Genomic DNA, 15,257 nt, shown 5'->3' with positions numbered 1-15,257 from the left:
TCTGAGCCCATGTCTTAAGATTTGACTTCATATACTTGCTCCATTCTCTTCTCTCCATGTACTCTCCTTTTAAAAAATATTTTTAAATATAATATCTGATATGAATAAAAGAACATTAAAAAGAAACTATAGGGGCTTCCCTGGTGGCGCAGTAGTTAAGAATCCGCCTGCCAATGCAGGGGACACAGGTTCGATTCCCTGGTCCGGGAAGATCCCACATGCCATGGAGCAAGTACACCTGTGCGCCACAGCTACTGAGCCTGCTCTCTAGGGCCCCAGTGACATAACTACTGACCCCGCATGCTGCAACTGCTGAGGCCCACGCGCCTAGAGCCCGTGCTCCGCAGCAAGAGAAGCCACCGCAATGAGAAGCCCGCGCACCACAACGAAGGGTATCCCCCGCTCACTGCAACTAGAGAAAGCCTGTGCACAGCAATAAAGACCCAACGCAGCCAAAAATAACTAAATAAAATAAATTTTAAAAAGAGAACATGTAATATACATATACATTTAAGGCATAGTGATATAATGAACATCTACACCTGTGACCCACTCCTTCAACCAGCCCTACAAACAGTGGAACCTATGACTCAAAGTATCTAAAGTCTCTTGCTCACCTCTACACTTTTTTCTCTTTGATCATTTCTAACTCATTTTAATTCCACTTTTAAAAAGGAGTCTGGGCTAAGTAGTCTTTGAAATTCATTACAATCCTAAAATTTCCTGATTATTATTGAGAGATTAATTTTATGTTTAGAATGTATTATGGAAGATTTATAGCTTACATTGTTGAATATTACCATAATTTATTTTATTATGAAGTCTCAGCTAAGAGCATGACATACAATTATAATATCATTTCTATAGGAAGTTTATTGTACTTTGTATTAATTTGCTTTAGATGCTGGCTTTTTTCCCCAAATATTTGGAGCTAAAAGCTAAACTTTCTGTAATGTTCTCCCTCAACCCTCCTCTCTTTGGATTGAATTCATTTAACCAGTCCAGTTGACCCCAAGGGAGGTATGGATGTCAATTATTGCTACAACTTAATACTAATGACTACTTAAATATTTAATTACTGTAACACTTGACACTTAGGGAGAAACTATTTATAATCATCAAAACCACGCCTTTGTTTTCATCTTTCATGCCTGGCGTTTGGCATATTCCTGTTGTAACATCGCTGGGAATGAGCTGCTCTAGAGGTGGAAAAAATGCCTCCCTCTCTCTTCCACCTCCAGGCAGAAGAAGCTGCGCTGAAAGTGATTAGTGGTGGATATTTTAAAAATTCATAATTACATTAGTCAGTTTTCCAAACTACGTTTTTATTGAAAATTTATTGCATTTTAGAAGTGTGAAATATTTTCTTATTCCTTTCTATTGAGTATCGACGTCATTTAAACAGTTAGCTCTTAAAAGCACTCATTTTTCTTGGACTCTTACTTTGCTTCATTAACTAGTGCATTCTAAGAAATATGGTAACTCTTTAATGAGTTGCAGGTAGACCCAGGTGGCTGACCATTGTCCTGTGGAGCTAGGGCTCGGTCTGGCAGGAACACCATGGAAGATACTCTCTTTTTCCTGACAAGTGCAGGCCAAGGAGAGCAGGGAGCTCAGTTTAGGGCTCTGTGTTCTTGTGAAAGATACATTCCAGCCAAGGCAATCCTGAGGCACAAGTCATCATTAACTAGTGCATTCTAAGAAATATGGTAACTCTTTAATGAGTTGCAGGTAGACCCAGGTGGCTGACCATTGTCCTGTGGAGCTGGGGCTCGGTCTGGCAGGAACACCATGGAAGATACTCTCTTTTTCCTGACAAGTGCAGGCCAAGGAGAGCAGGGAGCTCAGTTTAGGGCTCTGTGTTCTTGTGAAAGATACATTCCAGCCAAGGCAATCCTGAGGCACAAGTCATCCCTGGGCTCGGGAAGAATACATATGTGAGCAGGTCCTGTGACTCCCAACACACATATACTTCAGAGTTTTCCTTTAGTCTGAGAGTTTCTAGTCATTGATACCATACTTTGCCAGTCTCTGCTGTTACTGGGCCCACATATTCTCATTTTATTCTGAAGATGCTGTATGTTTATGGCTTTAGCTCCTATTATTCTAAATCTGTTTGATCACATGCTTTGTGCTTTTCCTCCTAACTAAAATTAAAAAGAAACAAATAAGCATATCCTCTATTTGTGGGCGAGTGAAGCTTTACTGACTATGTACACTGACTTCATGAAAGGGAGAGACTGTCTCTGGACCTGTGAAATGTCTTATAGATGCACATATTTTGAAACATACTCTGCTGATGAGTGAGGCTCTGGGTTGCCAGATAGTCTGGTTCTTCTTTGTATACTTAGGACTTTAACAAGTTCACTCCAGACCTCATTTACAGCACCAATGACATTACAAAATCCTTTTTCTTTTTTAACTTTAGTCTCCTTTTTCAGTCATCACAGTCCTAAAATCTGAAATGTTCCTTTTCTACCGATTCACTTTTTGTAATTAGAATTTCATTTCTTTTTATATGAAATCAAAAGTATCTTCTCTAGAAAAATACATATTTTTCTATTCTTCTACCAAATTTGTCAAACTTTATAAAATTATAGGCCTCTTTATTTTCCTTAACCAGTTTTAATTCCTTGAGGTCTAAATTCATATTTGTCTTAAACTTTAATCACCATTGCATTTAGTAAAAAATCATTAGAAAAATTAATATGACTTTTTAATTGTCATACTAATGAAGGATTTCATTAAGATCTTAACTGCTATAAATAAAGGATAAAAAACAATTCTTCATTAGATAAAGAGTGTAGTTAAGATCAGTATCCTAGTCAAAGATATAAGGCTTGATTTTATATATATAGCTCTCTTCATTAAACATAATCAGCATGAAATATTTAAGAATTTATTTACTTAATTGAGTTTTCTCAGTTGTAGAAGAGAAAACAATAATGTTTTAAATTTTTAGATTTTTCTAAGTCTCACGCTTTCAAGCCTTCGAAGTTTTTGCACATCTGAAAGGCTTTTCTTGTGCTTGCGATGCTTCTTGTTTGCATTATGACAGGTGGTGCCTCAATTGTGCATTACTTTGTAATGTCAGTTATTTGATTTCTGTGTGACTTTTTTCCCATTTAAACTATAAAATCTTCAAGATGAACAGGGACAGCAGAGTCTGTGGTCTCCCGTCATGGCCATCTGCACATAGTCATGCAAAGCTGATATTTTGGGTGACTAAGAATTTTTGCATTTCATTTCACAGGTGGGGAGCATTAAGCGGGAAATGGCCTTCACATTTCAACCAGAGGACTTAAAACGTGACTCTAGTAAAAAACTGTCTCATCAACACTTGTTCCCCTTGGCCATGGAGGAGGATGTGAAAACAGCAGACACCAAAAAAGTCAACCGAGCCCTTGACCATGAAAAAGAAAACACTCGCTCCATCTGTCTCCTTGAACAAAAACGAAAAGTTGTTTCTTCCAATATTGACGTTCCTCCAGCAAGGTAAGGGACCGTTAGACCTTATATGTGTCTGCTCCAGGAAGTCAGTGGAGAGCATGTATAGTCTCCGCCGTATCTCTCTAAAGTATAGACTTAGGAAGGTTTTTCTGCCAGGAACATTTTTCTGTTGCTTGTGTGAAATAGAGCAGGTGGCCGTGCTCTTCAGAACTGACTCAGGCTGTAGTAGTTGGAACTACTGTGGCTCTAGAAAAGAATGTTTTATTAGATTTTGGCAAATGAACAACAAAGAGCAAAAGAATAAATATAAAAAAATAAAAGAAACATGAAATGTATGACTGAGCATAGCCACTTAAAAGCAAGAATACTCATATCTTTTGGTCAGATGTTGGAGAGTTATGGCTGTAGGGCAGATTCAGCCCCTGGCCTGTTTTTGTGTGGCCTGCCAGATAAGAATAGTTTTACATTTTTAAAGGGAAAAATAAGTGTAGAATATGGGATATAGATCATAGATGGCCTGCAAAGCCTAAAATATTTATGTGTGACTCATTATAGAAAAAGTTTGGTGATCCCAGGTTTATATCATGGTAATCCTTTTAAGACAGATCTAGCTTAGAACTGGGCCAAGAGGGTTTATCTGAAATATTGAAAGGCTTTTATTACATTGTAATTCTATTTAAACCACATCCAGCACCATTGAACCAAAGGACAATATTATGGCAGAATGACAGTGGAACAGTAGTAGAATATACATGCTAGACCTTTTACTTATTTTCTTGCCTGTCATTTATCTCACCTAGAAAGTAAGTTCCATGTTGGCCGTGATTTTAGTCCATCTTGTTCAGTGGTGTAGCCCTAGTATTAGAACCATGTTGAATTATATATTAAGAGCTCAATAAATATTTGTTGAATGAAGAAAAGAAAGGAGATGCTGTAGCATGAAAGCTTGCTTATTTTTAATATGTGAAATATATTTTGTTACCAAAAAACATCTATAATGAAACGTTATAAGCAATTGTTTGAGAAGTTCTGCATTTGTTTGAGTGGTTTCTGATCGCTAACTAGGAAAATAGTATCTTTGGAAAAGGAATAAATGTTCCTTTTCTACTGATTCACTTTTTGTAATTAGAATTTCATTTCTTTTTATATGAAATCAAAAGTATCTTCTCTAGAAAAATACATATTTTTCTATTCTTCTACCAAATTTGTCAAACTTTATAAAATTATAGGCCTCTTTATTTTCCTTAACTTTTAATTGAAACTTTTCATATATTCATTACCTCTGTTTAACTACTTGGAATTATTTGCTTTTCTCATTTTTTCATATAAAGTACATGCTGAATTCTTTAGGATTAGTTCCTTTAACTGGGGGTTCATTATGAAATGTCTTATCATGCCCTGAACCTGGTAGGCACCTCAGTTCATATCTGTTATTTGGTTGACTCATAGGTAAAATGACATGTAATTTGAAATGTGAAGAGCTATGGTTTTATTTTTTTCCTAAGCCTGTAGGGCAAGAATTAGACTTCCCAATATTACATAGTTTAGGGCCAACTTGCAATTCTGTAGAACCTACTCTACATGAAATTTTCACTAGACCATTTTATATGTTGAAAGACCTGGAATTCATAATTTTAACTTGTCATCGATTGTTTTAGGTATATCTTTATTCTTTAATTTTTACCCACTTGCAGTAGTTTCTGGGGAAAATAATGAAGAGAGGAAGAAGAAAATGTTTTCTGCCTTTTCTGGCTCTGTTGTGTGGAATATTCTTTCTTCCCTCTCAAATTCACTGAGCGCACTTAAAAGTCAAGCCAGTGTTATCATGGAGTTCTTTAAACAATATTGGGAAATTAATTGGAAACCCAGTTAATGTGCAGCAAAAATTCCCCAATGACAAGGTATAGCTTAGATGTGTTAATCTATTATGGGAAAGACTAGTTAAAGCTTCATTGTTTGAGATCTCCACTAATACACTTATTTTCATTGCTGTAGTAAGAGTTTAATTATCACAAATATGCCAACAGTTGGTGAAATAAATTACTCTTTTTTAAAGTGATGATGAAGGAATCAGAAGTTGTGGAGTTCATCTAACTCTCCACTCTTTCTGTTCTATTTTCTTTTACTGTTATCAAGTTATTTTGTAAATGTAAACTTTCCACTATCATCTAAATAGATCAATATTTTGTTTACTTGTTTACTCCTTTACTTGACATGTAGAAAGATACAGGATTTTTCTTTTTGTTTTTTTTAGAAGAAATAGTTATATCTGTTGGCAGTACGTAAATAATGAGGCTTGAGTAAGTCTACGGGTATACGGGAATATTGGTATGAGTAAACCTTTATATCTATATCTTATATAGTATATCATATATAACACATGTGTATTATATATACCCCATATACATATTCTGTATCGCTATATCTAGCCACATGGTTATTGCAACTTATTACTCTTCTAAATCCAGACATTAGGTATTGGCCAGCTCTTAGAAGGGCAGGACAACGATTTTAGGTGAATAGAGTATGACTGGTGCAGAGCTCCTCATTGGTTTAAAATCAGTTCTCTGTAATCTTTCTCACTTTATATTTTGCTTATTGCCACTGTAGCTAACAGGATTTTTGTTGAACTTCACTTTCTGTGGTTTGTAAGATGAAATATGAAGTTTTTTCTATGGTTTGTGTAATGAAAACAATGGGTATATTTTATATGTTTTTTCATATCCCTAGAAAGTTCTGAGAACCACGCCCCTCTTTAATCACTGTACCTCACTGCAATTAAGCATCCCTGATTTCATCTCCATTCAATAGACATTTATTGAGTACCTGCTATGAACTCAGTACTCAGTAAAAAAGTGAATGAGGCAGCATGCTAACCCTCCAGGACCTTACCATCAGAGAGCCAGACACCTAAGTGGTTAATATCAAATAACTTGCTCTCTTCTCATTAGAACTGGGTGAATTTGTATGTAATGGAGAATCTCTTAGTATTAGGAAAGTTGTTAGTGTGACACAACTATTTAAAAGCCTAATTTCCTTTTATTAGTATCTTTTTCAAGATGGGGATAAATGGAACAGAGGAGGAACTCTGTATCTGAGATCTGCATTACAAAATCCGTTTCTTTACCCATTTTCTGAGGACCCACTTAAGAGCTGCTAGTTTCAGGAAAACATAAATTTAAGTAAGTTATTAATCCAGATGTGTCAGGCTGGGTCATCTGAGAAGCAAATGCCAAGATAGGATTGAACGTGCAAGTGTTTTATTAGGATAAACACCTGGGGTGGGTGGAGGCAGGGAAGGCAGGAGGTGCGAGTCAGACTAAGGTGCAGGTCTGAGCCCAGTGAGGGAGAGGGGTGAGGGAAGGCTGGATGGAAGTGTCTGAGACTGCCTCGCAAGGCCATCGGGACTCCTGCATTATATTAATTACATGAGTTATATTAATGCAAGAGAGTCCACTTACCCATGGGATGTTGCTTGATTGATTTCAGGAAGAAACAGTGTTTTTTTTCTTTTTTTGTTTCCGGTGGGGGGCAGGCGGGGGTGGTGCAGAGGGGTGAATGCCTTATAAGGTGAGGTCCTCAAAATATCCCTTGAATTATTCCAGGTTCTTCAGGGGAGAAAACGAAATAGGAAGAGCACAAGAGTATGTAAGAGAGCATGTGAATGAGCAGTGTTCGTCTTTGGACCTAAAGATCTATCATTGATGGAAAAAAATTCTTCCCAATTTTAAAGATTATGGAGGAGGAATAATTTGGTGGGGCGTGAGGTGACCTGTACGAGGCGTGTCAGTGCTAACAGTGGGGACAGCAGCCTTTAAATGACTGATCCCTCTCTCTGAAGGTTTCATCACTTATTCATTTAGTAATGTCTGGCTATAAAAGATAACAGCTCCCTCCGAAAGAGACTGTGAATTGAAAATGAGGAGTTACTAATTATAAACATGTTATCTTAAGTATTTTTTAATCTTCAGGGAAAATACTAGCTTTAGTGATCTCTATGGCGAGTTAGGAAAATGAGCTTTAAGAGGATAAGGAGAGGAATACAAAGAGACGGGGGTGTGAAGAGTTGAGCCAGAATGAAAATCCAATACTGTAGTTTGGCCCAAGAAGTGAATAGGAGGCCAAGGTCAGTAAAGACAAAGGCCAGTCAGAGATTTCCTGTGGGCAGAGCTCAGTGGTCCATTAGCCAAGACAGTATTTTAGCCTTATTGGAAAAAGATGATGAGCCTGGGCCCAGATAATCAATGAAACATGCCCAGTTTAGTGGTGGAAATTTGGGGAAAAGAAAGAAAGATTTGAAATCCAGAGTAGGGAATTTAAAGATTTTTCCAGGGATGTAGGGCGTAGAACTAGTCGGAAGGAATTGTTCAATTCTTGGGATGTGTGCCAAGCTATTGCAGTAGCACGAGACTTCTGTGAATTGGCCTGACTGAATACCGTTGGTAACACCAAATTCTTTCAAAGTCCAAGTAATGCTCATTTCAGTGTTTGACCTGTCCTGATGGGTAAACTAGGCATGTTGGTAAAGCCTGTAAGTACCAGAAAATAAAACATAAAGGACTCAGGAGAGCCACTTTTGGAGGAGAAATTTTCTACTCATTTTAACTCTGCCTGGTTATAGGTAAGGATTGAGGTTTCTTTTTATTTTCCCATATGGATATCCAATTGTTACAGTTGTTGGACAGATTAGCCTTTCCCCATTGCATTACCTTGACATCTTTTTCAAAATCAACTGACCATATATGTGCGTGTCTAGCTCTGGACTCTCCTGTGTTCTGTATCTGTGTGTCTATCCTTATGCCAGTACTACAGTCTCTTTTTTTTTAACATCTTTATTGGAGTATAATTGCTTTACAATGTTGTGTTAGTTTCTGCCGTACAACAAAGTGAATCAGCTATAGGCATACATATATCCCCGTATCCCCTCCCTCTTGCGTCTCCCTCCCACCCTCCTTATCCCACCCCTCTAGGTGGTCACAAAGCACCGAGCTGATATTCCTGTGCTCTGCAGCTGCTTCGCACTAGCTATCTGTTTTACATTTGGTAGTGTATATATGTCAGTGTTACTCTCTCACTTCATCCCAGCTTACCCTTCCCCCTCCCCATGTCCTCAAGCCCATTCTCTATGTCTGTGTCTTTATTCCTGTCCTGCCCCAAGGTTCATCAGAACCATTTTTTTTTAGATTCCATATATATATGTGTTAGCATATGATATTTTTTTTCTCTTTCTGACTTACTTCACTCTGTATGACAGACTCTAGGTCCCTCTTGATTGCGGTAGTAAGTCTTTTTTTTTTTTTGTAGTAAGTCTTGATAGTAGGTAGTATGAGTATGCCAACCTTGTTCTGCTTTTTTAAACATATCTTTCTAGGTTTGCTGGATTTCCATATAGATTTTAGAATATTCTACCATTTTCTACCCTTCAAAAAAGCCTATTGGAATTTTAATTGTTATTACATTTGAATCTATAGGTCTGTTTAGGGTGAATTGATATCATAAAAACATCAAATCTTCCAATTTATAGACAGAATGTCTTTACATTCACCCAGTTCTTTTATTCTTCTCAGTAGCATTTGTAGTTTTCAGTGCTTAGATCTTGCATTATTTTGTTAACTTAATTTGTAAGTACTTTATGTTTTTAGATACTGTTCTAAATAATATTTAATTTTTTTTGGTAATCTTTTTTCTTCCAGTTTTATTAAGATATAATTGACATACAGCACTGTATAAGTTAAGATGTACAGCATAATGATTTGACTTACATCATGAAATGATTAGAAATCTAGTGATTAGCACAATAAGTTTAGAGAACATCTATCATCTCATATAGATACATTAAATAAATATAAAATTACCTTTCCTTGGGATGAGAACTCTTAGGGTTTGCTTTCTTAGCTTTCATATATAACATACAACAGTGTTAATTATATTTATCATGTTGTACATTACATCCCTAGCACTTATTTATCTTATACGTGGAAGTTTGTACCTTTTGATTGCCTTCATCTAATTCTCCCTCCCCAACTACCTGCCTCTGGGTAACCACAAATCTGATCTCTTTTTCTATGAGAGAGTTTGTTTTTGAAGTATAATTGACCTACAGCACAATGTTAGTTCTTACTACATGACAGAGTGATTGAATATTTCTGTACATTTCAAAATGATCACTGTGATAAGTCTGGTTATTATCTGTCACCATACTAAGACATTACATAGTTTTTGACTGTATTCCCTACACTGCATATTGAATATCTGTGACTCATTTATTTTGTAACTGGAAGTTTGTACCTCTTATTCTCCCTTACCTATTTCTTTCCTCTTCCCCCCGGCCCTGCTCTGGCAATCACCTGTTTTTTTCTCTGTATCTATAGCTATTTCTGTTTTGTTATATTTGTTCATTTGTTTTGTTTTCTAGATTTTACATATAAGTGAAATCATACAGTATTTTTCTTTCTCTGTGACTTATTTCACTTAGCATGATACCCTCTAGGCCCATCCATGTTGTCACAAATGGCAAGATTCCATTCTTTTTTTATGGCTGTGTAATATTCCAGTGTGTGTGTGTGTGTGTGTGTGTGTGTGTGTGTGTGTGTGATATCTTCTTTATCCATCTATCTATTGATGGGCACTTATGTTGCTTCCATATCCTGGCTAGTGTAAACAATGCTGCAATGCACACAGGGTGCATATATCTTTTTGAATTAGTGTTTGTTTTCTCATCAGAAAAATACCCAGGAGTGGAATTACTGGATCTTATGCAGTTCTATTTTTAATTTTTTGAGGAATTTCCATACTGTTCTCCATAGTGGCTGTAACAGTTTACATTCCCACCAACACTGCACAAGGGTTTCCTTTTCTCCACATCCTTACCAACACTTGTTATTTCTTGCCTTTTTGATAATAGCCGTTCTGACAGGTATGAAGTGATATCTCATTGTGGTTTTGATTTGCATTTTCCTGATGATCTCTGATGTTGAGCATCCTTTCATATGTATGTTGGCCATCCGTATGTCTTCTTTGGAAAAATGTGTAATCAGTTCCTCTGCCCAATTTTTAATAGGGTCGTTGGGCAACTTTTGATACTGAGTTCAATGAATTCTTTGTTTATTTTGGATATTAACCCCTTGTTGGATATATCATTTGCAAATATTTTATTGGCATATAATTGTTCATGGTAATCTTTTATGATCTTTTGTACTTCTGTGGTGTCAGTTGTAACTTCTCCTTTTTAATTTCTGATTTTATTGACTTGGGCCCTGTCTCCTTTTTTCTTGATGAATCTGAGTAAAGGTTTATTAATTTTGTTTATCTGTTCAAAGAACCAGCTCTTAGTTTTTTTGTCTCTATTTCATTTATTTCTGCTCTGATCTTTATCATTTCTTTCCTTCTACTAACTGGGTTTTGTTTGTTTTTCTAATTCCTTTAAGTGTAAGGTTAGGTTGTTTCTTTGAGGTTTTCTTGTTCCTGAGGTGGGCTTGTATCACTGTAAACTTCCCTCTTAGAACTGTTTTTGCTGCTTCGCATAGATTTGGGATCATTATGTTTTCATTTTCATTGGCCTCCAGGTATTTTTAAATTTTCTTTGATTTCTTTAGTGATCCGTTGGTTGTTTAGTCGCATATTGTTTAGCCTTCATGTGTTTGTGTTCTTGCGGTTTTTTCCTTGTAGTTGATTTCTGGTCTCATGGCATTGTGGTCAGAAAAGATTCTGGATATGATTTTTATTTTCTTAAGTTTACTCTGTGTGGCCAGGGCCCAGAGGGTGTTGGGGCTGATGCCTTGTCCACTGGTGGGTGAGGCTGGTCCCAGGGCTAGTGCCAGCCCATTAGTAGGTGGAGCCAGGTTGTGGGTCCAGTGTGGAGCCAGGGCCCTGTGAGTCCAGGGGTTGGTATCAGCCTGCCAGTGGGCAGGGCCAGCTGTGGAGATGGCTGGCTGTGGGACGCTGGGGGATTCTAGGCCTAGTTTCAGGTCTTGGGCCCTCTGGTGGACAGGGCTGGGTCCTGGGGCAGCTGTGGGTTCGGGGGTCTTAAAGAAGCCCGCCTGCTTGTGGGTGGGGCTCTGTCCCTGCCCAGCTAGCTACTTGGCCTGAGGTGTCCCAGTACTGATGCCTGCAGGCTGGTGGGTGAGGCAAGCAAGGTCCTGGTGCTAACATGCTCGAGGGAGGATTCCAAAGTGACACTTGCCAGCCCCAATGTCCTTTTGGTAGAATGAGCTCTCAGAATGGTTGCTACCAGTGTCTGTGTCCCCACGCTGAGCTCTAGATGCCTCCTGCCTCTCAGGGAGTCTCTCCAAGATCAGCAGGTAGGTCTGACTCAGGCTTCTTTCAAACTACTGCTTCTGCTCTGGGTCCAAGAATGTGTGAGATTTTGTGTGCGCCCTTTAAGAGTGGAGTCTCTATTTCTCCAGCCCTCTGGCTCTCCTGAAAGTAAGCCCTGCTGGCCTTCAAAGCCAAATGTTCTGGGAGCTCGTCTTGCTGGTACCGGAAACCCAGGGTGGGGAGCCCAGTGTGAGGCCTGGACCCCTTCCGCCTTGGGGAGAACCTCTGCAGTTGTAATTATCCTATCATGTGTGGGTTGCCTACCCGGGGTTATGGCCTCTTGACTGTACCACATCTTTGCCCTGCTTACCCATCTCACTGTGGTTCCTTCTTTATATCTTTAGTTGTAGCAGATCTTTTCCTCTTTTCTTCTGGTCATTCGCATCAATAGTTGCTCTGTAAATAGTTGTCATTTCGGTGTGCCCGCGGCAAGAGGTGAACTCAGGGTCTTCCTGCTCTGCCGTCTTGGCCACTCCCCCACCAAATGATATTATTATTATTATTATTTTTTTTTTTTGCGGTACGCGGCCTCTCCCGCCGCAGAGCACAGGCCCCGGATGCACAGGCTCAGCGGCCAAGGCCCACGGGCCTAGCCGCCCCACGGCATGCGGGACTCTCCCGGACGGGGGCACAAACCTGCGTCCCCTGCATCGGCAGGCGGACCCGCAACCACTGCGCCACCAGGGAAGCCTGATGATATTATTTTAAATGTCAACTTCAAGTTATTCATTGCTGATACAGAGAAATACAATTTATATTTTGACCAACTATACTGAAAACTTACTAAACTCAGGCATTAGGTTTTTTAGTTTTTTTGGTAGATTTGTTTTTAGGAGGGTCTACATAAATGATCATGCTGCCTGCAAATAAAGACAACTCATTACTCTTCCTCTCCCGTATGTATACCTTTCATTTATGTTTTGTCTTTTTGCACTGGCTTGCACCTCCAACGTAAGACTGAATATAAGTGGCAAAAATGGGTATCCTTATCTTGTTCTTCAAGGGGAAAGCACTCAGTATATTTCACTGTTAAGAATGATGATAGCTGCAGGATTGTTTTCTTTCTTTATGAGAGCATGGAAGTACTCTTCCATTTCTAATTAGCTGATGAGAGTTTTTATCATCAATAAATGTTGAATATTGTAAAAAAAATGCATCTATCTACGTGAGCATACTTAACAATTATTTTAATGTGTCGAGTTACATTGATTGGTCTTCGACCATTGAGTCAGCTTTGGATTCCTGAGCTAAAACCCCCTTAAATATCAAAGGATCAATTTTTGCTAAAATTCTATTAAGGATTCATTCATTTCCATCCACTGACCTATCATTTTATTTACTTGGATATTGTTGTGTGGTTTTGATATCAGTTTAATGATGGCCTCATAAAATGGGTTAGGAAGTGTTCCCTCCTCCTTGTTTTCTGAATTTGTTTTAGGACTGGTATTACTTCTTCCTTAAAGGGTAGGTCTACTGATGAAGCCATCTGGACCTGGAGTTTTCTTTATGGGAGTGTTTTTCATTACAGATTCAATTTTTAAGATTGATATACAGTTGACCCTTGCACAGCACAGGTTTGAACTGTGCGGGTCCACTTATACACAGATCTTTTCAATAGTAAATACTATAATACTACATGGTCCACAGTTGGTTAGATCTGTAGATGTGGAGGAACCGTGAAAACGGAAGGCCGACTATATTATACGCAGGTTAACCCCCTCGTTGTTCAAGGGTCGACTGTAGTGCTATTCAGCTTTCATGTTTCTTTTTGAATCAGTTTTGGTAATTTGTGTCTTTCAAGGAATTTATCCATTACATATAAATTGTCAAATTTGTTAGCATGGAGTTGTTCATAATATTGCCTTTTTAAAAAAGATGGAGAATCTACAGTAATGTTCCCTCTCCCATTTCTGATATTGGTCAGTGTGTCATCTTTTTTTTTTAACCAGTCTAACTAGCAGTTTATCAGTGTTATGGCTGTTGTCAAGGAGCCAGCTTTCACATATATTGATTTTCTCTATTGTTTGTCCATTTTCTATTTCATTGATTTCTTCTTTTATTATTTCCTTCCTTCTGCTTATTTTGAGTGTAAATTCCTCCTCTTTTTCTAGTTTCTTAAGGTAGAATTTTAGACTGTTAATTGTAGACTTTTCTTCTTTTATGTTATAAGGATTTAATGATATAACTCCTAAGCACTTCCTTATATGCACCTCCCAATTTTTGTTAGGTTGATATTTTAATATTAGATTTTTTAATATTAGATTTTTAATATTTTTATTAGATTATTAATATTTTAATATTTAATCTTTTTATATTAGATTGTTAGATTTAATATTTTTTATTATTAGATTATTTAATATTTTAATATTTTTAATATTAGATTATTATAATTAGATTTTATTTTAAAAAGTAAGAGATACAAAACATTTTTCATCTTATTATTTATAATTGAGAAAATAATCCAGAGAATAGAAATATAGAGTATATTCTTGAAATAGGATATTTTACTCACTGTATTCATTATAGTTACTGATATGTTTAGAATTTTTCACCATCTTAATTTTTTTTTTCCCCCCGATACGCGGGCCTCTCACTGTGTGGCCTCTCCCGTTGCGGAGAACAGGCTCCGGACGCACAGGCTCAGCGGCCATGGCTCACGGGCCCAGCCGCTCCGCGGCATGTGGGATCTTCCCAGACCGAGGCACGAACCCGTGTCCCCTGCATCGGCAGGCGGACTCTCAACCAGTGTGCCACCAGGGAAGTCCTTTCTTTCTTTTTTTTTTTTTTGCGGTACGCGGACCTCTCACTGTTGTGGCCTCTCCCGTTGCAGAGCACAGGCTCCGGACGCACAGGCTCAGCAGCCATGGCTCACGGGCCTAGCCGCTCCGCGGCATGTGGGATCTTCCCAGACCGGGGCACGAACCCGTGTCCCCTGCATCGGCAGGTGGACTCTCAACCACTGCGCCACCAGGGAAGCCCTCTTTTTTTCTTTTTTAAACCATGCTTTACTATGTTTTCTTTTTCCTGCCTTTTGTTTTATTGATCTAGCTTGATTAGAAAGTTATATATTCTGTTTCTTTTTTCTTTTTTTTAAGATTTGTTCCTCAATACCTTATTTTTTAAAAGACTTTATTTTTCAGAGCAGTTCTAGGTGCACAACAAAATTGAGACGCAGTTACAGAGATTTCCCATATACCCTCTGTCCCCACACACGCAGAGCACCCCTCCTGTTATCAACATCTGTCATCGTTTTTGTCCTCAAGTTTACTTCCCTAAATGTTAGTGTTGTATATTAAATGGGTTTGGACAAATATATAAGGACATGTATCCCTCATTATAGTACCATCCAGGGTATTTTCACTGCCCTAAAAAATTCTCTGTGCCCTGCTTATTGATCCCTTCCCCTACCCTGAACTCCTGGAAACCACTAATCTTTTTACTGTCTCCATAGTTTTGCCTTTTTCAGAATGTCTATAGTTGGAATAATATAA

General features: G+C 38.1%; 1 protein-coding gene across 6 annotated transcripts in view; it reads left to right on the top strand.

The window, feature by feature from the left end:
- ZNF704 (zinc finger protein 704) overlaps positions 1-15,257 on the top strand; it is a 210,632-nt gene that overhangs the window by 41,727 nt on the left and 153,648 nt on the right. For all 6 annotated transcript variants that reach the window (XR_009536381.1, XR_009536383.1, XR_009536380.1 and 3 more), the window contains one exon: positions 3,254-3,495. Coding sequence is in view for 2 of the 6 variants with exons in the window: in XM_060127787.1 (XP_059983770.1) it covers positions 3,254-3,495 (242 nt within the window). In the remaining 4 variants the exon portion in view is untranslated. The remainder of the gene's footprint in view (positions 1-3,253; positions 3,496-15,257) is intronic.

The sequence above is a fragment of the Lagenorhynchus albirostris genome, chromosome 17 (genome assembly GCF_949774975.1).
Source record: "Lagenorhynchus albirostris chromosome 17, mLagAlb1.1, whole genome shotgun sequence".
NCBI lineage: Eukaryota > Metazoa > Chordata > Mammalia > Artiodactyla > Delphinidae > Lagenorhynchus > Lagenorhynchus albirostris.
Note: the sequence above shows the minus strand (reverse complement) of the source record. Positions and strands in the feature narration are given on the sequence as shown.